This window comes from Chrysemys picta, chromosome 16, assembly GCF_011386835.1.
Source record: "Chrysemys picta bellii isolate R12L10 chromosome 16, ASM1138683v2, whole genome shotgun sequence".
Classification (NCBI taxonomy): Eukaryota; Metazoa; Chordata; order Testudines; family Emydidae; genus Chrysemys; species Chrysemys picta.
The window spans coordinates 31457856-31480560 of NC_088806.1; the positions used below are offsets into that span (position 1 = coordinate 31457856).

A 22705-nucleotide genomic window follows, 5' to 3' on the forward strand; every position below is an offset into this window, starting at 1 on the left:
TCCATTTACATCAGTCTTGTAAAATCCAAAGTGCCTTTAACCGGCTCTGAATATGCTACCACACTGCTTCTGGCCCCAGGGCTTTGGAGCTGTGCTCCGTCTCCGCTCCAGCTCCAGGCGAAAACCTGCAGCTCCACTACTCTGGAGCTGCTCTGCGCTCCAGCTCTGGGCTCTGCTCCAAAGCCCTGTCTGGCACAGTGCTGGGCCTACGCTCAGGGCCACAGCCAAGATCATCCTGCAACCTAATGCACTGAGCCACTCCACAGAGAATATTGCCACTCTAGGCTGCTGGCACGAGCCAGTGGCAGTGGCAGGAACAGAACCTAGGAGCCTGAACGTGCAAGGCCCTGTACAATCCCTTGCCACACTTACCCCGCCCGGCTATTGGGCACATAGTGACTGAGTGGCACCTGCTCAGCACCTTGTCGCCCTGTCCTGTCCTCACTCAAGCACCTAGAGTCGGGGGCTTAGCTAGTGCCAACTTTCACTGTCAGCATCGTCTTCCAGTGAACTAGTCCTACCGCCGCTGCATGCGACCCAGTGGAACCGGGGACAGCATGCCAAGGATGTCGCACGGCACTGCCACCGCCAGGGCTGCTTGTGGCACCCACGGTTTCTTGTGGCACCCAGGGGAGGCGATCGCTCCACCCCCTCAGCATTCCCTTGGGTATCGTATTGTTCCAAAGTGGCTGCAGTTTTATTCCAGAGCCAACCCTGACCTGGCGGGCAGAAGGGGAGAGAGAGAGAAGTGTTTCTAAAGGTGGGATCCCCTCTCAGAGCCTGACGTAAAGCACTTCAAAATCAATAGCGTCTCCCAGTCTTCAGTGGGCTTTGGGTCAGGCCCTTAGATCTTCCTGCCACACCTTGACGGCAGGCCCTCAGAGCTCTGGAACCATTCCCTCTTGATGCATCAGTCAGAGCGTGCCGATGCTCCAGGCGCCACTAGTCACCCAGGCAGCTGACAGGGGGTTTTCACTTTCACAGGGGTGCTTTAAACGTCAGGTGATTCTCGGCTTTGCTATGCAGCGCACATGCCTTGCATCTGAAGAAGTGAGGTTCTCACCCACGAAAGCTTATGCTCCCAATACTTCTGTTAGTCTCAAAGGTGCCACAGGACCCTCTGATGCCCAAAGAGGGTCCCGTGGGCTCAGCTGAGGAAGGCAGAAAGAGCGCAGGGTTTTCTCCGCTCTCACTGATGCCAGGGGTATGGTGAGCACGCAGGGAGAGCAGAGCATGGGGGGTAACACCCAGCTGAGCTGAGAACAGGCTTTGCCCAATGGACGCACCCGACAAAGATTAACATGGTACTCGGCTCATCCAGCTGAATCATTTGGAACAAAAAACCCACCCAAACAATGACACTAATAATCCCTACAGCTCCCTGGGAAGGTTCACTGCTGCACAATGCACTCACCCAGCACAGTCAGGCCTCATGATTCATGGCACAGTCCAGTGGCTCCAGGGTCAGGAAGGATTCCCACACACACACACACACACACACACACTGCATGGGTAATTGGGAGATGCTGTCTCAGGTTTTGGCCCCTGGGGCAGGAGGCTATCAGCCCTGACGGATCAGCGGTGGAATAAATCCTGTGCTTGCTACTTCTGCTGCACTCGGCACATCCACACGTGCATTCACACTGAGCTTTGCAAAGATCCCAAATCAACATCAGAAAGAACCCAGGCGAGGGAGAGTTTCTCTATTAAACAAACTTTTATTTCATTCAAGGCAAAGCTAAATAAAACTCTATAGTGCAAAATGTGTTTTAAAGGCAACAGACAGAATGTTCCTCTACATTCTGTGTTTATTTACAACTATATACTATATGTATTTATATACACATATACATGTGTGTGTCTACAATATACACATCCTTAACATCCCCTCTGTTTGAAAGGTTCTAGTGGGACACCCCATTTTAAAGAGAGGGAATAGCTCAAGAATTGGTCAAATTTTCAAGCCAGTGGAACCTTCTAAGCATGCCCACTGTACAGCATATCTAAATCCATACAGGTACAGAAATGTATCTCAAAAACTGATTGTTAAGTTTTCTCTATTCAAGCCAGAGGAATAATCCATGCATAGAACAGCATTGCATATCATGTGGTAAGTGGAACAATGTCCAGATACCACTTCTAAAAAAGACTAACAGGTTATGACAGCTAAAAATAATACTTAAAAAAAATATTTTCCTCCCCAAACTTTACTTGTCTATGGAAGTTCTTCACAAAGGCTGGACTGGGGATTTCATGGGGCAACTGGGAGATTTCGTGTCTTTTGGTCTAAAACGTCATGAGCGATGATGATACATTAATAATACTTTGCATTTATACAGCACCTTTCATCCAAGGATCTTAGAGCACTTTACAAACAACCCCTGAGACAGGTCAGTGTTATCAGCCCCATTTTATAGATGGGGAAACTGAAGCACAGAGAGTGTCAAATGATTTGCCCATGTTTACCCAAAGCAGAGCTGGGAACAGAACCCAGGAGTCCTAGCTGCCTACTCTAACCAGCGGACAAGACTGTCAACCACAAAGCCTACCCTTCCAGAGCACGTCACCTTTGCCCTGCACCTTGTGAAGCTTTGTGCCCTGGTGTAAGTGACTAGGCCAGGTGCAGCACAGCCGCAAATCACTCCCCTCTTGAAAGGCACAGCCACCGATGCACCAGTACAGGGTGCTTCTTAGGTTTCCTCTAGTCCAACAGCTCCTGCGTTTGCAGACTTGAGCGCAGTTACAAGCAGGCAGGTGGGACTCCGTGTCAATCACGCTCAGATTCAAATGACCGTCATATTCCTGTCTGCAGATGAAGTGGCACCACATCCCCTTCTTCTCCAGTAACCCCCCTGTACTGCTTTGGCAAGCCTGTTCGTTAACTGGGTCAGGTTCATAAACTAACTCCCGAGCACTCCCCTGCAATTAAAAGTTCTTACACAGCTCGTCCAGAACGGGCTCCCATTCCGTTACAGAGCCGGAAAGCTGTTCTTGCTCCCACCCCCACCCCGCTACTGAAAAGCCAAGACCCAGCTCTGATTCCTGATTCCTACAGGGGAAGGGGCCGGAGAGAACAGCAGAGTTTAGTTCCTTAGCCTCATTAAGGGTACGTCTATACCCAGCCGCTAGTTCGGCGGCTGGCAATCGAACTTCTGGGTTCGACTTATCGCGTCTTGTCTGGACGCGATAAGTCGAACCCGGAAGTGCTCGCCGTCGACTGCGGTACTCCAGCTCGGCGAGAGGAGTACCGCGGAGTTGATGGGGGAGCCTGCCTGCCGCGTGTGGACCGAGGTAAGTTCGAACTAAGGTACTTCGAACTTCAGCTACGTTATTCACGTAGCTGAAGTTGCGTACCTTAGTTCGATTTGGGGGTTTAGTGTAGACCAAGCCTAACAAAGGCAAAGATACAGCCCACACAAGTAATGAAGTTCGTTTGTGACATTCAAACAACAAATCACATGATTTTAAAGGGTCACAGTCAATAGAATTATTTTAAATGGAGAATTTTTTAAATTTCCATTTTCAGCTATAGGACCTTGGAATAGCATGTCTGGGGCTGTTTTTAATCCCTTTCATTCATATGGAGAAGGATTTTCCAGCTCCCTATGTACTCAAGGGTTTTAAGTCAGAGAACAACTCCAACTATCTCAGGCCTGTCTCTGCTCCCCCTCCTGTTTCTGTCTCAGGGTTTATATGGCCACCCATCACTGCAGTACCCAAACCCCTTCAATAGCAATTCCGTCATGTCTCTGGCACCTCTCCCTGAACACTGCCTGCTCTCTCTTCAGTTTCAATATTGTTGCTGCTATTACGGAGACGAGCCTCTTTGCAGGACTGGGGGACAGTGTGCAGGGAGCTTCCTGTCATCAGGCTAGAGCATGAGACAGGAAGCGCCATCGATCAGCAACGAATCAGCCAGGCTGACTCTATAGAGTGTGGTCAAAGTCACCAAGCAAACAGAACAGAACCGCAGAGAACTGAAAAGATCTCTCAGTTCTCGCCAGCTGAGGGGCCAGCAGTAAGTGTCCAGAGAGAAATCTGATTTCCACATTGACGGTGAAATACATGCATGTTTCACCTGATCAGTTTCTAACCTTCCAAGTAGCTCTCTCCTAATGACACTGTGCCTGTCTATAGCACTTGTCATCCAAGGATTTCAAAGCACTTTACAAATGGTTACTCACCTGTGAGGTAGGTCAGTATTATTATCCCCATTTTACAGATGGGGAAACTGAGGCACAGAGAAGCAAAGCGACTTGCCTGAGGTGTCACAGTGAGTCAGCAGCAGAGCCAGGAACAGAACCTGAGTCCTGAATCCAAGTCCTCTAACCATGACTAGACCACACTCCCTCCCTGCATAGCGAATGGAGCGCCACATTCTCTCTTAAGTGAAAGGGAAACCGAATGAGCCGTTTTCCCCATTTAAATCCATTATACAAATTATTTGAGTAACTAATTAAAGCTTTGGGTAGGTCAGCTTCTTCCATGTCTGTTACTTTAAGCGCCGAGCTTTAAATAAAAAACAAACAAAGAGTAAAACCAGAACTGATGGAAAAAAATACGGCAACTTCTCCCTAGAAAACCGGCCAGGTACATGCCACGCAGTGGTGAGAGCAACTGAATGTACATCGGCCACAGCAGGACACAGGACAGGGTGAGCCAGTACAGTCAGTGTGTATTCCAGGCTGCTCCGCCTGGCATGAGCGCAGACAGACAGCACAGAGCACGGGCCCTGCTCACAGGCCTACACAACACCTTTGTTCAGATGCATTTCACAGTGGTTTCTTCTGCCATTGGGTGCCCTCACCACGAGCCAGGCGAGTGCTAGTGACAAAGTGCAAGCAGAGGAATGAATCCTCTCCCCGACTCCCCCCAACACTTTACTATTGACCCAGCTTTTCCACGCAGAGCTCACAGGGCAGGTTTGCCAGGCAGCCAGACACAGGACCCCTGCACCTTGTGCTGCCATGTGCAAAGGGAGTCGGACTGGCAGTGCTCTGCACTCCCCTTGCACTAGTGCAAGTGAGGACACCAGGGGCAGGGCAGTGGAGATCCAGGCCCATAGCAATCACACAGGATAGCAGGTGAATGGCTGCTATATGTAACTAACGGACATAGCTCCCCGTGACTACAGCGACTCCTGGACGCAGTGTATTCCATCCTTGGCACCAACGGCAGCTGGTGACAATACCACGGAGTTGCACAAGCCCAGACTGATCGAGTGGGCAGCTCGCCTGCTGGGGCGGAATGGAAGTGGCAGGGGAGGGAGAGCTCATCCCAGGAGCAGCAGCAGGGGCCCCTGCTGCTACCCTTAGCCAGTTAGGAAAAGAGATTAAAGCCAGGCTTGGTAAAGGTGGCAGTCATTTGGTTCAGAAGCGTACTTGGCAGCAGAGCCCCCTTTCTCCTTGAGCCAGCTCCATACTCAGGCAGGGACAGGCGCATCTCTCTCTACTGCTAGCGTTCCATGCAGCCTTGCGCGCCAGCGGGCTCTGCTCCAGGAACTAGCTGCCCTCTGCCTGATGCACAGCCTCCTCCCAGCGGTTAGCACCCCTGGGAGCCAGGCAGGTGACACCCCCCTCCGCCACCCTCTCAGCTTCGCAAGGCACCGTTTCTGCTCAGCGCCCTCACGCCCAGTCTGTGTGTGCTGAACCAGCCGCTCTCACGCACGCACCACGTGAAAACACACACACACACCCCAGGTCCAGCTCCAGCTCAGGGAGTTCCCACCTCCTCCCAGAGAGAATGGAGCTGGCCTGCTCCCTTTCCCCTGCTGGGATCACAGCCTGCTCCCAGGCCACACGGCATTCCAAGTCTGGGCTGAGGAGCGGCGCGAATTGCAGGCCTGTGCATAATACAGAGATGTCTCAAGCATGGTTAGTTTCAAAATAAAATAGATTTCCCCTCCCCCCCGCCATTAGAGTTTTGCTGCCTCGTGGGTCAGACCGAGTTTGCTTCATGCCTTTGGTGGAGCTTTCTGTTTCGCCTTGGAGCCCGCCAGACCATTCTCAGTGTTGTCGATCCCTGAGGAGCTCACGAGGCACTCCTTCCTAGGAGAGAGAACAGCACCTACAGCACGTGGCTGGCGCCTGCAGCCCCCCTCGGCCTGAACGTGGACCTGGCCCCCTCTGCCTGGCATCACTGCCCCTCCCCACCTGTCAGAGGCCAGGCCCCAGGGGTGTATGCACTCAGAGCTGGGGGGGAAGCTCGCCCCCCATTGCAACCATGGAGGGAGAGACGTGCAGGCATGGCTCCAAACACTGGACTGGCACTAGTGCCTGGATTCTCCCTGCTCCCCAAGAGGCTCTATCATTCCCACGGGGCAGGCAGGTCAAGTGACACATTGCAGGGCACAGAGAGAGTGGGCAGCAGACTCCAGGAGTTCCTGGCTCACACTTTCAAAGAGCCGTGCCTTCCCCATGCTGGGCAGAGGATTCAGGACTACAACCCCAACACAGAGCTAACAGTTTGTGCCACACTCTCCAAGGGAAGCCCTGTGCTTCGGGCACTGACAATAGGACCGGGCGAGGCAGGTCACAGGGAACTGTCCAGACACAGGGCAGCAGCAGGCTTTTGTGCATGTCTGCACCAATCCTCGTGCCGGCCCCATGACCTGTTAGCTCAGTGTCCCTGTCCCAGTTTTACAGCTGGGGAAATGGGGAAGTGAAAAGCCACCTAGAGGCAGAGCTGGGAACAGAACTCAGAAGAGCCCAGTTTCCAGTCCTGGGCCCAGTTCGCTGGGTCATGCTGCCTCCTGCCCTCTCCTTGTGAACACCCAGGTGATGCCACTCCGGTGTCTAGGCTGGGGACGAGGGTCAGAAAGAGCACAAACATCCATGCCTGTGGTACGCATGACGCTGCGCCCAGCACAAGGCCAGCCAAGGGTTACACACCGCACCCTGCAGCCGGACGCAGAGGGGGCTGGGAGAAAGGAAGCCCAGCACAACGCCAGCCAAGGGTTACGCACCGCACCCTGCAGCGGGGGCTGGGAGAAAGGAAGCCCATCCATACTCACTTCTTCTCCTGAGACTTTTTGAGGATGAGTAGGATGATTTTCTTGATGACAAGGATGAGGATGAGGAGGCCGACGAGCCCGCCCACAGTTCCCACGATGATGCGCGTCAGCGTGTTGTCCACTGGTACCACTGCAGGAGAGAGCGCCAGAGGAGATGTTAGTGGGTGCCAGCCAGAAGAGTCCCACCAGCCTGGTGTCTCTGGCCCTGAGCAGCAGGAGACAGACACTCAGCCCTCGGCCACCACTGGAGCTGCAGGGGCCACTCAGCTGCCTCCGCTCCGCAGAACAGTTCAGCTCTTTAAAGTCGAACAGCCATGGGCGTCACCCTCTAGTCTCTGCTGCCCCAAGCCTTCTCCAACAACCGCACAGCTCATGGTTCAACTTGACCGTAAGCCACGGAGGGAGTTTACCCCATGAATGCCCTCCTTGTGCCCCTGGCTCCTGGCCTGGAGCAGGGCCCACAGGGGATGGCATGTATCTTTATCTTAGCCATCGTCTCCTGGAGGGATTGTAGGTGTCTTAGGTTGTGGGTGCTCAGCGTGAGGGGTCTCAAGTTAGGCACCCAAAATAGATCAAGGGAGCTAAAACCCAGAGCCCACTCTGAGAGGTCGGCCTTACTTCTTGGCAGGAGGAGGGGTGTGAAGTGAAAGACCCCCAATTCTGCCAATGCCCCTCAGCCAGTCCAGCCTTGATCCTCTCCTAAACAGGTGCCTCTCCTGGGGCTCTTTTCTGAGGCGGACAGCCATTTGCTGAAGACTAGCTAGAATATACACTGGTCACACTAGAACTCCTGGGAGCAGATTCTACTTTCCTTTATACTGATGGAAACCCAACAGAACTCAGCAGCCCTGAGTCCCCGTCCCCTGCTATGACCACTAGCAGGATATCTTGTTTTAACTTTGCCTGATCCTGCTGGTCACTCAGGGGAACCTTTGTCTATCGGCACCAGCAGAGTGAGGGTGGGAGGCTCCTCCTGGCAGACACTTACGCTCCTGGACCACCTTGAGGATGATGGTGGCATTGTGTTCAGCATTCATTTCCTTTGGGTTCCTGACATGGCAGGTGTACTTCCCAGCGTCATCGAAGTCCACAAACATGGAGATGGAGATGTTGTTTTCCTTCCCGGTGGTTGTGCCAATGAACCGAACCCGAGAGTCTGCGTATAGCATCGTTGGCTCGGATGCTTTGTTCTGTATCGTCCCGTGGTATATCTGCAGGGGAGGGAATGCAGCAGGACGCTGAGCAAGCAAACAGCACAGCCAGGCCACAAACTCAGCAAGCCTCAGACAAGGGAAGGCCTTGAGAGTTCTGCTGGCTGTCAGAGAGACACAGAGCTACCAAGGCTGAGTAGGTTGGGGCCCGGCTACATGACAGTTTGTAACCATGTTGCATCCAGGTCAGGGACAAGCACACTGTAACAGTGCCATGCGTCAGCGACAGCTGTAGTGTAGATGTGGATTACAAGGGGACAAGAAATTCTCTTTCCATCCCTCCCTGGCTTTCTGAGGATTTTGTCTCCTCCGGGCTAGGGGTAGAATAAATCTAAATGCTTGGCTTTTGCCCAGGGCTCCCAAAGCCAGTTATTCCTCTCAGCACATCCCTTCCCCACCCCCGAGATGTCTCCTGCATGCTAGGTATGCACCAGTGAAATGAACAGTCATCAACAGGGAAACTCAAGGGGCTGAGCAGAGTGGAGGGGGGTCTTTTAATGGAGGCAGAGCAGAACCATACTCCATGCATGCTGCCCCTTCCTAACTCTTCAGCACGCGGCCAACACCCCCCACTCCCCCCGCCTGCATCTGGCCAAATGCTGGAGGGCTCTTCTCCTTATTAAGCCACATTTGTATGAAATGACAACTTTGTTTAATGCTGTTGGGCTCCAGAACCAACGGCCCTTTGGCATCTCATGGCGAGCACGAGAAGGGGCCTGTTTAGCTGGAAAATTCACTGTGTTTCGCTCAAAGTGCTGACCTGCTCCTGAGTGAAATGGGACATTTGTGAGCAAAAGGGATTGATTTAACCCGGGGATTTGCCAGTCGCTGCTGCCGAAGCTCACAGACATGCCTACAGGAAATGAAATGGCGACTTTGCTGCGGCCAAACCAAGTGGAAGAAATTTTCTCCGTTCCACACTGCTCCACCCAGCGGTGTCTCCTGCGGGCAGTTATGGTGCCCAGCAAATAGGGTGCAGTGGGCTCTGAGAGGGCAATTGCCAAACCAGATCCCTCGTGGCCAGCAGGGTGTCCTAAAGCAGGAGAAACGGGATCCAAATCACTCTCTGAAGCACTAGCAGCCAGTCTGTGCTGGGGGACCCAGGAGAACTGGCAATCAAACCCAGTGAGGAACAGAGCGCGCCACGCACCAGGTCAGTGCTGTTGTAATACCAAGTGAAGTCAAGGTTCTTGAATCCTATGCAAGTGGTGAAGATGCAGGGCAGCTGCACTTCTGAGCCGTTCAGAGCCATCACAAGGTGGTTTTTCCCCACTGAGACCTCCAAGGTGACAGCCATGGAGAAGAGCTGTAAACCTGCCCAGGGAAAGAGAGAACAAAGACACATCAGTTTCCACAGGCACCCGATACCCGATTCTCATTCAGAGATGGCATCTCCTAGGGCATGCCCAGAGGCTACCGTCATGCAGTCACCTGGTAACAAAATGCGATTGCTGGTCCATTAATTGGGCTCCCTGGAGGCACCACATAGATTCATAGATTCATAGATTATAGGACTGGAAGGGACCTCGAGAGGTCATCGAGTCCAGTCCCCTGCCCGCATGGCAGGACCAAATACTGTCTAGACCATCCCTGATAGACATTTATCTAACCTACTCTTAAATATCTCCAGAGACGGAGATTCCACAACCTCCCTAGGCAATTTGTTCCAGTGCTTAACCACCCTGACAGTTAGGAACTTTTTCCTAATGTCCAACCTAGACCTCCCTTGCTGCAGTTTAAACCCATTGTTTCTGGTTCTATCCTTAGAGGCTAAGGTGAACAAGTTCTCTCCCTCCTCCTTATGACACCCTTTTAGATACCTGAAAACTGCTATCATGTCCCCTCTCAGTCTTCTCTTTTCCAAACTAAACAAACCCAATTCTTTCAGCCTTCCTTCATAGGTCATGTTCTCAAGACCTTTAATCATTCTTGTTGCTCTTCTTTGGACCCTTTCCAATTTCTCCACATCTTTTTTAAAATGCGGCGCCCAGAACTGAACACAATACTCCAGCTGAGGCCTAACCAGAGCAGAGTAGAGCGGAAGAATGACTTCTCGTGTCTTGCTCACAACACACCTGTTAATACATCCCAGAATCATGTTTGCTTTTTTTGCAACAGCATCACACTGTTGACTCATATTTAGCTTGTGGTCCACTATAACCCCTAGATCCCTTTCTGCCGTACTCCTTCCTAGACAGTCTTTTCCCATTCTGTATGTGTGAAATTGATTTTTCCTTCCTAAGTGGAGCACTTTGCATTGGTCTTTGTTAAACTTCATCCTGTTTAACTCAGACCATTTCTCCAATTTGTCCAGATCATTTTGAATTATGACCCTGTCCTCCAAAGTAGTTGCAACCCCTCCCAGTTTGGTATCATCCGCAAACTTAATAAGCGTACTTTCTATGCCAATATCTAAGTCGTTGATGAAGATATTGAACAGAGCCGGTCCCAAAACAGGCCCCTGCGGTACCCCACTCGTTACGCCTTTCCAGCAGGATTGGGAACCATTAATAACAACTCTCTGAGTACGCAAAAAGAAGAACAGGAGGACTTGTGGCACCTTAGAGACTAACAAATTTATTAGAGCAGAAGCTTTCGTGGACTACAGCCCACTTCTTCGGATGCATATAGTACGGTTATCCAGCCAGTTATGCACCCACCTTATAGTAGTCCCATCTAAATTGTATTTGCCTAGTTTATCGATACCATGCCTCAGACTAACCTAGCCAGTCCCCACGCTGCCTTCCTAGAGGACACAGAGCAGGACAGTGCTTCAGGAACACACCCTGGGAAAAGGCAACTGCAAGTAGCCTGGCCAGCAGCAGCAGGGAAGGGAGCGTCTCCCAGCTCTGGCCTTTCACTCCCAGGCCCCTGGCTCTCAGAGCTCTGGAGCTCTCAGTCCTGCTCAGGTGTCTACAAGCCAAGCATCACCCCTATAATCCAGGCTGGATGGGTCCTGACATCTGGGCCATGGCCCAGACCAGGGCAGGGCCGCAAGGGGGAGCTGTTCTGGAGGGTGAGAAAGGAGACATTAGTCATGAGGCCAACCCCACCCTCGAGCCGGACAGAGGGATTATGGGACCTTTGATAAATGACACCAGGGTGAACCTGTTCTCATGTTTAACACCAGAGAGCAGCCCAGGGGTTAGGTGCTCACAGGATGGGTCTGAGCCAACCAGGCCCAGAGGAGCCTAAGGAGAGTGGCAGCGCCGGAGAATATTTACGAGGAGTTCGACTCTCCGGGGCAGGATTTCCCTGTGACCATCCTGGGGGAGAGAGGGTCTGTCTGGTTAAATCTGCCCCTTCTCACCAACGCCCCCAGCCACCCATCGCTGCTGGGGGACGGGATTGCTGGCCCATGAGGCTCCAGGAGGGACAGGCTCTCCTGGGGTCATCAGTCAACTCCTCCCCCTAGGCGCAGTATTGTCCAGTGCTGCCGGCGCCCCCCAAGGAGGCAGGGGGGTGGAGTGGGGCACCTGAGCAGAGATGCTCCCTCCAGAGGAGCCACCCCCCTCAGCCCCACATCCTCACTCAGTGCAGCTGGGCCTCCCGTTCCTGAGGGAAAGGGCAGAGCAGGGCTGCTTTGCAAGGTCTGTAAGAACTCCGTCCAGACAGGCGCAAGCTATCTACAGAAATTAGTGAATGTTTGCTATAGCTGTCACTGGCTTCTTCCAAAAACGTCCTTGAGCCCGAGGCCTCCGAGCAAAGCAAACACAAAACACGTTTTAAAACCAAGATAAAAAATTCCTACATCGTGACACATGCTGAGCTATACCACCCTGCTCTTTGCCGAGTCCCCTGGGCAGCGACCAATCAAAGGCACCAAAACAGAGGAGGCCTGTGTAGACGCGTGTCCTTTCTGCCCCGCCTCCGTTGCTAATGCAGCAGCTTTAGAAGACTTCTCTTTGCTGCTCTGAGATCAAGAAATGGGAGTTGCCCCGTGTTGCCGAGATCAAGGGTGGCTGCTTGAGACATCAGCAGCGTTGTTCAGACACGCAGCAGGGCCCAATCCCACTGCTCTGCACGGGGGGACAGCGCTTATTCCCACCGCTGTGGAGCGGGCTTAAAACATTAATGAAGCTGAATTCTCCGCTCGCTCTGGCCGCTGGCAGCATTTTAAATCCTCTGCCCATCCCGGCATGAGTGAGACGCACACCCCAGAGCAGGGCAGCAGGAAACACTAAGCCAGGAGCGGCGAGGTTTTTGCAGCATTGTACCATTTCTTCTCCACAGGGAGCTACCGGTCATTGGACTGGCCTGGGGAGGAAAGAGCTGGCACGTTCCCACGGAATAACAATGCCCAGCTACAGCCCCGTCAACCAAAACTCTCAAAGCCCTTTGCTAACATTAAACCTCCCAGCACCCTGCAGCTTGGCTGAGTTCCCAGGGGGGTCCCAAGGAGTCAGTGGCAGAAGTGGGACTGGAACCCAGGCAGGAGCTCTGACTCCTCATTCCCTGGCCTGCTCTAATCACTGAAAACAACCCTCACGTAACCCCGTCCTCATTGCGCTGGGCTTGCCAGGCACACTGCACCTGAAACAACCCAACCCGCCATGGGGCAGGTCAGGACAGCACCTGGAACCGACTGGAGCAGCCAGCGACCCAACGTGAGGAAGAAACGTGACCCGGGCAGCTGGGATTCACCTAAATGGCCACTGGAGGCCTCTGTTGGTCTACAAAAGGGCTGCAAAAGAGCACTTACATCACTAACAACCATCAACCCGTCCCAGTCCCGCAGACGGGTCCCTGGGGCCATAACCTCTTCCCCAGGCTAGGTGGGCTCCTCCTCCCACACAGCACCAAGGAGGGAAGAGCTCACAGTCCACTTGAAGCAGAATCCAGCTTTGCCATCTTAAAAGAACCTTTACGCTTCAGCCCTTTTCCTAGGCACCTCGGCGTGCTGGGGGTACGGCCACAACCACCCCTTTGAGGTACAGGAGTTGGACAGTCTGTGAGGGTCCCTGCTGTTAGCACTTCCCTTGTTGTACTATCGAGGTACCACTCCCTCTCTGCCCCAGAGTCCTGCTTGGTGGTGGCTCTGGCTAACCAGCCCGTGCAATCAGCCTCACTCACTGAAAAGCAGAATTAAATTACTCAGCTGCAGACAATTTGCACTGAGATTCCTCCCCCAACCTTTTTTGTTTAAGCCTGGCTGAGCTGGCCGAGGTACAAAGGGGTCCGATTTCCTTCCTGAGATCAGAAGAACCAGCACCTGGTCTTAGAACTCAAGATGACTCCAGCTTAAAACGTCTGAGCCTCTGTTCTAACTATGACAACACAGGGCCAGTTTTTCCTTCTTAAAATGAGGCTGTCCTTGGGTTACCTGGGCTTGGATTTTCAAAGACACCTAAGGGAATTAGGCACCTAAATCTCACTGGAATCCAAACTCCTTTGAAATCCCAGTCCCTCTCTCTCTAATCTCTCCAGCTCATTTAAAATTATCTTGAGAACCAACTTGCCCTACCAGAAGCCCCTCACTGGAGTTTTCCAACAGGCAGTGGGTTTTAAGTACTGAAAATTCAATTAAATTCTTGTTTTCAGATTCTCTGTTCAAAGAACAACCCCTTACCAGACTAGGACAACTGCCCAGCAGATAACGACGCCCTTGGCAGGTACAGGAAGCTCTGAACCAGCCCTATGTGGGGCCTGCTGGGACAGAGAAAACAGCACCGCAAAAAGCTGCCACCGCATGTCTTGGCTCCTAGCCCCTGGATGTAGCCAGGGCACTTTACAGAACCTCCCCCAGGCTCGGATTTGGGTGTTATGCTCCAAGCAGGGCCCCAGATATGCATTTCTTTCCTCTGCTGGGAAGGAAGGAATGGCAAATATTTGTAAATCCATGACTATTATTATGCTCAGCTGCATGAAACACTTACAATTGTTTCCTCTGGTCCCTGACACATATTTTCCCCATTTAATTTTAGCAGTTAGCTAGCGTACCCCCCGCTAGCAGATCAGCAAAGCGAGAATGATGGAGCCTATGAGAGAAAACGCCAAAGGAGTCACCACTGCATGTATATTAGTCATTGACGCAGGTAGGGCAAAGGCCTGGGAGCCAGGGCTCTATTCCTGGAGCGACCTTGGCAAGTCACTTACCCTCAATGCCTCAGATTGCACATCTGCAAAATGGAGATCACCCTCCCCAGCCCTGAGTGAAGCACTTGGAGACTATGGATGAAAGTGCAAGTGCCGAGTACCCACGACTCGCTGCAGAGCAGCGGAAATCAAAGCAAGCTATTGGCTGTGGGTTGATCTTTCCTAGTGGAAATGGAGAGTTTACTTTTAACATGTAAATATTTTTCGAGGAGGAAGAAACAATAACTTCAGTGTTTATGGGACTTATAGAAATGGTTAAAGCTACTAAATTACAGTAACATAGGAACAGAGGCTCAGAGGGGTTTAGTTTGTAGAAAGATACACACTGTCATACAGGACCATATCATTACAACAGTGGGATAGTGCAAACTGTCCAGAATTAATTGACTCTCTCTATTTATTTGGGAGCCTTGTTACATTTGATGTTCATCCTAAAGCACCTGCTCCTGGAGTCCTGTGATTACATGAGACTCTCAGGTTTCCTTTAGAACAAAAGTAAGTTCCAACCCTCCTGACTGCAGAGAAAAGCCTGAACACATGGTCTGAGAGCTCCCTAAAGGCTGAGAAACCAGCCATCAAAGAAAGACCCCAACATTTAGTAGTTTGTAAAAGTCTCCTGATTTGGGGGCCGACTCCTGATTTTCGAGCCCTTGACATTGGCCATGTTGTGAACCATTGCTCCAAACCGGTGCCCGTCTCCAAGCCCTGACGACCAGCCTGCGCTCCAGCCTCCAGACACAACTCCCTTGGGCTAGTTACCAACAGCAAGTTCCTTCCCCTTAACACAGGGCACCCTCACTGACACGGTGCAAGTCCAAAATCACCCGCTGCCTTCCCTGGACTCTGGCAGTCTCCTTTGACCCAGGAGAGCAGAATTTGGACTTGTACTCTCTGAGGCTCCAGCTGACAGCAATGAAGAAACTCGAGCGATTAGCAGCAGGACATGCTGGCACTTAATAAACGGGGAATAAACGTACCGTCACGCCGTGGTTACGGGCTAGGAGAGGCCCCGGGAGCTAAGCCCTGCCTGGCCCCAGGGCACTGAAGCAGCGGTTTCTGCTTCGCATGTCTCCCCTAGGACAGAGCATCCCTTGTTACCCATGCAGGGGGCTCCCGGAGCCGGCTGGGGGCGAGTCCCCATCCTCAAGCCGCAGCCTGGGGCGCGCTGTGCCTTGGGGGGAGCCCCGAAAAGCGGAGACCTCCGGCCCGAGGTGTCTCGCTGATCCCGGGGGCAGCAAAGCGGGGGCGAAGCACGCCCAGCCCAGCCCCGAGGCAGAGCGCCCCGTCCCCGCCGCACGCCCCCTTACCCAGCAGAGCCGCCGCCGGCCAGCTCCGGCAGAGCCGGGCGCTGCTCCCGTCCGCCGCCATCCGCTGTGCTGGGGCACCTCGGGGACCCCCCGCAGCCGCCAGCGGCGGGGCAGGGTCGGGGCGAGCTGCCGCCGGAGCGCCCGGTCCCGGCGCAAGGGGCAGGGGGACAAGGCTCGAGACCAAGTCCGTCTGGTCCCCGCAGCAGCTGCAGCATCCGGCCGGGGCTCGGCGCAGCCAAGGCGGAGGGACGCAGCCGGGCAGGACAGGCGGGGGCGAGGCGGGCGCGCTGCCAGGGGCCGGCTGAGGATGCTGCGGGGAGCGGGGGGGCGCTGCAGCCGGAGAGGCGTTGGGCAGGGCCGGGGGGCTACGCCAGACTAGCCGGGGAGCCCGCAGCACCGGGGGGCGGTGGGCGAACCGGCCCGACAGGGGCTTGGCGAGGGCAGGGGGGGCCCGGCTGCGGGCTGGGCTGGGCAGGGCAGGGACCGCTCCGAGGCGGGGCTGGGTTTGCGGCGCTGCAGCCCCTTGCAGCCGGGCCGCTCTCCACGCTGCAGCTCTGCGGTGCGCGCTGTGCCGGGGACACGTGGCTCCCCGGCTGCAGGCAGGAGCCCCTCACCCGCCCCCGCCTCCTGCGGCCCTCCCAGGGCCGGGCTCAGCCTAGCGGGCCCCCTCCAGCCCCCTTCTCCTGGGTTATTCCTCCTGGGGTGGCAGAAACGGGCCTTATCTCCCCTGGCTTCAAAAGCCCAGGGCCATGCCCCTTCAGCTCAAGGAGACTCTCCCTTAGCTACCAGCAGCATAGAGTCTATGACACACCGCTGAGCCGTGCTGAATCCACCCATCAGCGGAGCCCCCCAACCGCCGGACCCTGTATTACACGGTGACTTTGGGTAGCTCCCCCCGGGGAAGCTCACTGCTCTTTTTCCTCACCAATGAAATAATTGGTGTTTCTAGAGCATCTTTTATCTTAAAATAGTAAGGCAATTAACACCCCCTCCTTCTCACACCACTGGTAGGAGCTAGACAGAAGTGTGTGGAGCTGGGGAAAGAAGCCCTGCACTCACCCCTAGACTACACGCCCCTGCTAGGCTTGTGTGCCTTTTCACAGATTATTGTGTATCCTTTTACTTCTAGTCTGGTTTCATCAGATTCCCCTTCACTGATACTGGGCTTTGTTTCTCTGTCAAGTTACTTAAACACAGATTGTTGGGGGGTTAAAGGAATGGTGACAATTTTATTGGCAAAGTTGTGATTGCCCTGAAAGAGATTCTTGGGTTTTCTCCAGTCACAATGCATCATCAAATAGACTGAAATTGCAATTGACTAGAACCTTTTATAATTCACTGTGCATTCTCACTGAGTTTAGGTTTTGCTTACACATGCCTTGGCGGATGACAGGATCTCTGGGTATAGTTTGCACAGAGATCCTGTGCAAGAGGTGTAGAGGGGTTGTGTAATTGCAAGGAAAGTTATCAGGAGTGAAGTGCTGTTAATTTGAGTAGAAAATGCACAGCTGGAACCAAGAATGGCCCCTGTCCATAGATGCACTGAAGCCAAAATGGCTACTGGTTTGGGGTGTCTCTGTTTTGGAAGGCCCTGCCTGACACCTCAGTTCTCATTCTGAGAGGTAATGGGCATCCACTGATTTTAACTGGCCACAATCACCCGCTTGAAGAACATAACTATTGGAACAGACTAGCGGGGGAAGTGGTGGCTTCTCCGGCTCCTGCTGTCCTCAAAAGGAGAGTGCTGCTTTCTGGTAAAGATGCTTTAGTCAAGCAGTTCTCAGGGCAGGGCCTGGTACCGGGATGACATTCGATAGCCTGGGGTTTACAGGTCAGACTAGAGGAGCGGAGACACCCTGCTGGCTGTAAAACCAGCGATGAATGGGCATGAAGGCTGATAAAGGAACAACTGGTTCATGGAATTAAAATCTCTGAGTAGGGAAGGCTTCAGTCTAGCTAACCTGCTCTTTCTAGCATACCTGTCCCTGTGGCATCCAGTAACAGAATGCCTGACCCTGCAAGGTGCTGAGTACCTCCGCTGGTACACTGGTGTCCTCCCTCAGCACCTTGCAGGATGGGACCCTGTAGGGAACAGGGGACCTGGCAAATGGGAGAAGCCATTCAAGTGTTTCTCTTGTGCAGCTAGTAAAAAAACTATGGAGTAAAATCCAGCCCAGAATTTAAGCTCCTAATTAGTCATCAGCAGAGCTCCATAGGGCTGAGAGCACTGGAAGCAAGCCGGGCCTGGAGCCTGGATGTCGCCCATGTCAGTGCAGATGACCGTGACACCAGGCTACAGCAATCCCAGATTTCTCCATGCCTGAATCCACATTGGCAGGATGAACAAAGCAAATCCCTCCCGTGTATGACTGGAAGGCATCCATCCAGTGCTCCCGGCAGCAAATATTTCCTTCCCGTCTCTGAAGCCACAAATAGCAGCACATGGCTATCAAGGCCCAGACTGCATGTGGGAGAATAAAGAGGGGGTGTTAGAGAAGCCAAAGAGAAGACTTTGGAGCCTACATTCACCCCCTGAGCGTTTATTTCAGGATAATTGCCTGAACATGCACTCTGTACATCAACCACCTCTTCCTAATAGCTGCATCCATTAGCCCTCCCCTTCTGCGGACCACATCCAAGCCGGAGCAAGGAAAAGCTTTCTTAATGGGGGCCTCTGGTAATGCAATTGTGCTATTTTGGTGCATTACCTTTCCTCTCAACTGCATTAGAGAATCACCTCTCCTTTGCAGGGCACTGCCTCTTTGGAGCTTAAAATTCTTGGCTCCTGAGGAAAGGCCTTGGTGGTATTTACAAAAATCTCCTCTCCCTTCCCAAGGTCATTAGAGGTGCAATAACAGAACAGTGATTATTCCTGAAATGGATGGGATACAGGATGGAGAGGTTCCTAAGCTACATGCTCAGGATCTAACCCATAAGAACGGCCGTACTGGGTCAGACCAAAGGCCCATCTAGCCCAGTATCCTGTCTACTGACAGTGGCCAATGCCAGGTGCCCCAGAGGGAGTGAACCTAACAGGCAATGATCAAGTGATCTCTCTCCTACCATCCATCTCCACCCTCTGACAGACAGAGGCTAGGGACACCATTCCTTACCCGTCCTGGCTAACAGCCATTAATGGACTTAACCTCCATGAATTTATCCAGTTCTCTTTTAAACGCTGTTCTAGTCCTAGCCTTCACTGGGGAGCTTGGAAAGACCATAGCTCATTGATAGCTCACTGAATATAGACCGCCAGGCTGACCCCTGTGAATTCATGTGAATTGTCCCTTCAGTGGGAGGACTCGGGTATGGGTGATTCAGCTGCTGGACTGGGCCCCCAACCTGGAAGATTTGAGGGTCTGACCCATCCCTGTAGGCTGGGGAGGAGCTACCATTCATGTGTTCAGAGTCTTCTGTTTGTCCTGCTGATGCAGCAGAAGGCAGTTTGGATGGAAGCTGAGGACAGTGAAGGTGGTTAGGCGAGCTGAGTCACGGATGCTCCTCTAAAACCTCCAGGGGAGGCAAAGAACGTCATCAGGGAATGGTTTGTGAAGTAAGGAGGAGCGGTGTACCAGCCAGCGATGCATTCATTAGGATCTCAGAAAATTCTGCGTCACAGCTCTGCACAAACGGAGGGAGGAAGAGACTTGCAATAGCACAATTGCTGTTTGATGCAGTTCGTTGAACAGGGAACACAGTCAGCTGCTCTGCTGGGCCTCATCTCAGAAAACAGAGCAGGAGCGATAAATAAGACTTAAGCTGATTCTCGGGGCCCAAGCGAGCCGATTTCAGAGATTCGACATGCTAACGTGGTTAAACTCTCAGCAACACCAAAGGTTTGGGGCTTTGGGGAAGCTGACTTTGAAGCAGCTTGCAAAGCCCAGAGGGCTCCTGATTGGAGCTGCGGGAAGGCGGGAAATGTTTGAGAAAAAGTTCAGGGAGCTGGCAATAGAAATTCATCCTGGCCGAACCTCCGGCTGAGCAGTGAGGAAAGAATAATGGAAGATTTAAGCAGGAGGCTTTTAGAAATATGCACCATCGGGTAGGTAGGAGAATTAGGTGATCACCTCAAACCAAAGCAGCAGCAAGTTGGATGATTAACGGTCCAAGAAAAGGCACATGTTGGACGACAAAGAACATTGCAGCTGGTACCAAAGCCGCGTCGTTCACCTGGGTGGTGGAGTGGGATTGCCTGGGGGGGTCAGGGAAAGATACTGGGAGACATTCTGCAGGGAGCAGGCACCATGGTTCTGCACATCACCAGGCTGTACTTACTTAGCTATTCTTGGAAACTAATTTGCACAGGAAGAGAAAAGGTGGGGAGGGGAGGTTGCTACATGGTCCAGCCCAAGTGCAGTGGCAGGCAGGGGACACCAGCGCAGGTGCCCTCTCTACGCAGCCATGTGATCGATTGCTGAGGGTTAAAATAGAAACTGAATGAGCCCGAGAACATGTGCGGGGAGACCAGCTGTTCAGGAGAGCAAAGACCTAGCAAGGGAGGATGGGGAAGAGAGGCAGAAATGTCACCCCAAGGGGATGGAGGGGGGGGGGTGTCACAGCCTGGGGGGAGGGGCTGCACTGAGGTCTGAATGTGGGTGTTTGGTATCTAGCAGCTTTCTGAAGTGAGAAAAGGAACCTGTCCAGAGGCCGGTGCGTGGAGTGCGACGGGACAGCGGCTGTGGCGAGCGCTTGGGCATGGCAGAACCAGTTTGTGTGGACTAGGATCCCCCGACCCTTCCCCCCACCACACCTGAACTGAACCTTTTCTAGCATTCAGAAGTGTTTGATCTCCTTTTGTGTTTCCCTTATTTTGGTGCTGGCGCTGCCTGCACACTTCCTGCTTCCAGCAGGAAAAAGGAAGTGCCAGAATCCAGCACTGCCAACCCTGGAGGTCAAAACCCATGAGACTAGCGTTAAAACCACAAGATTTAAGCATGAATAACGTTGGTCTTTGTCCTCTGGTTTCTGAGCCTGTGGGGTTGCGTCTCCCACTATTTCTCTGCAGCCAGGAGAGCTGGGAACTCCCCTTTTCACAACAGCTGAAATTCTCTTGCAATTACAGGCCTCCAGGAACTCAACCTTTAAGTAAAACATCAACTGTCACGAGACTCCTGATCCAATCACGACAGTTGGCAACTCGGTCAAATCTCCCAGAGACAGTCAGGCCAGTGCAGCAGGCCCCCGAGGTTCGGAGAACTCCTCTTCCTCCTGGAATGGCCTCATCTTCCACAGACACTGGATCCCCACGTCTTCTCCCACCCCTCTGTTCTCTGGCACTCTGCCCTGCACCTCCTGCCATTGCACCTTGCCCAAGTGGGTGTAACACACTACCCATTCCGATTCCCGCCCCCACTCACACCAGGTGCACACTTTGCACAGGTGCAGATCAGAACACAAGCCAGGGGCCAGTTCTGCTGACCCCCCCAAACAGCCAGGGGCCCAGTCCAGGTTCTGAGAGCGTTCCAAAGGGACTGTCCCAGCACATGCAGAGCTGTACCATTGTCTCCAAGAGCAGTGTGAGCTGTTCACACCCCATTTGTCTATGCCATTGGGGGTATATTAGGGGTGCCACACAGCAGCAGGTGTCTCCTCGCTTTGGTCCCATTTGTGTAACCTGGGTTCCCTTCCAGCCTTGCAAAAGTGACCCAAGGGGTGTTGAGACCTGGAAGATGCTCGCCTGCTGCCTAGCCAGGTCCCTTTTCTGCAAATAGTTGTGTCCGATTACAGGAAAAGCCAAGCAGTCCTAGACTGGACAGTGTCACCTTCTCAGCATGGCAGGGAGCGAGAGCTCAAGGGCTCCTTCCTGCTGGCATGTGCAAACACTTAGTCACAGGGAAACCTGCCCAGGGGAAAGAGGGAGACTCATATTTCAAGGGCTTCAGAGTTATTCTGAGAGAAGGATGGACACTGAGCCAACAGCCTCCGAACGGACATAGCCTTGAGGCACAAACAGGCCTGGCCGTCTGTCCCTTCTCGTCCTCCCTTGTGTTTGTTATGTAGCCCCTGCCCATCCACTCCCCCTCTCTCCCATTCATTTCTGCAGGTCTCGTGGTTTCTTGGCACTAAACCCCTCTGGGTTCTGGTTTCCCAATTCCCAGGATTATTCTTTACAGGACCCCTGCTTCCCAGAGGTGGCAGGCAGGTGTTTTACCCATGATTATTATGGGCTTGCTCCCATATCCCTGTGCCCCCTCCTGGTCCTGGCAGCAGGGATAAGTTATGCTCTTGCACACCTAGGGCTTCAGCCGCAGGCCCGTGAGAGCAGAACTGGCCTGCGGCTTTCACCCACCCCAGCCCCCCCTAAAGCACGCAGACTGCACTCCCAAGTGCTCTGAGATCTTATCTTCCACCCACCTTCCCCTTGTCACTGGGGAGAATAGACCCCACTGGCACAAGCAGGTGATGGGACGTCTGGAGTCTCACCTTGGTATTGCAGTGCTGAGTGCCAGAGCATCTCCCATGACATAGGTGCAGTTCTAATGGGTGCATGGGCCAAGGTCAGCCAGTGTCTGTGTGAGTGAGGTTTGCCCTCCTGTCTCTGGAGGGGCTCAGTGGATCCAGACTCGACTGTTCTACCCTTTCCCAGGGGCTCATGCAGATCTAGGGAAACCCCGGCGGTTTTCCAATCCCATGGTAGCATCATCACACAAAGTGCTGCAGGCACAGCTTGCGGGGGCTGGCAGTGGTAGCCCCTGCCCTGAGTCCGTGTCCAAATTCAAAGGCCTCCCCGTGCTTCTGGCAATACAGTTTGTCATTTATCAGCAAAGATAACACACAGTAATCTGCCCCCATGACCTCCCAGCCATCCCCCCGCCCCGGGTGCCCCTGTACCTCCTGTGCCTCCATGCCCCTGTGTCCCACAGGCCAGGCCTCTGTGCCCCCTGCTCCCCACCTTCTCTGGCCCCCTACTCATGCTTGTCATTCCCCCCGCCCACAGGCCATGCCTTCCCCACACGAGGCACGTGGGGAGGAGGCTGCCAGGGAGTTGCTACGTCCCTGAGGCACAGAAGGGTTCCCAAGCCCAGGCTGTCCCGACACACTCCCGTCCCACGGCCATTTGGAGAATAAAGCAGGCTTGC

General features: G+C 53.3%; 1 protein-coding gene across 1 annotated transcript; it reads right to left on the reverse strand.

The window, feature by feature from the left end:
- Positions 1-1698: 1698 nt before the first annotated feature.
- SCN4B (sodium voltage-gated channel beta subunit 4) lies at positions 1699-16210 on the reverse strand. Its single transcript, XM_005299763.5, has 5 exons — positions 15627-16210; positions 9374-9537; positions 8001-8223; positions 7013-7142; positions 1699-6047 (listed from the first exon to the last, which is right to left on the reverse strand). The coding sequence occupies exons 1-5, from the start codon at positions 15685-15687 to the stop codon at positions 5954-5956; spliced, it is 672 nt and encodes a 223-aa protein (XP_005299820.2). The 5' UTR covers positions 15688-16210; the 3' UTR covers positions 1699-5953.
- Positions 16211-22705: the final 6495 nt, after the last annotated feature.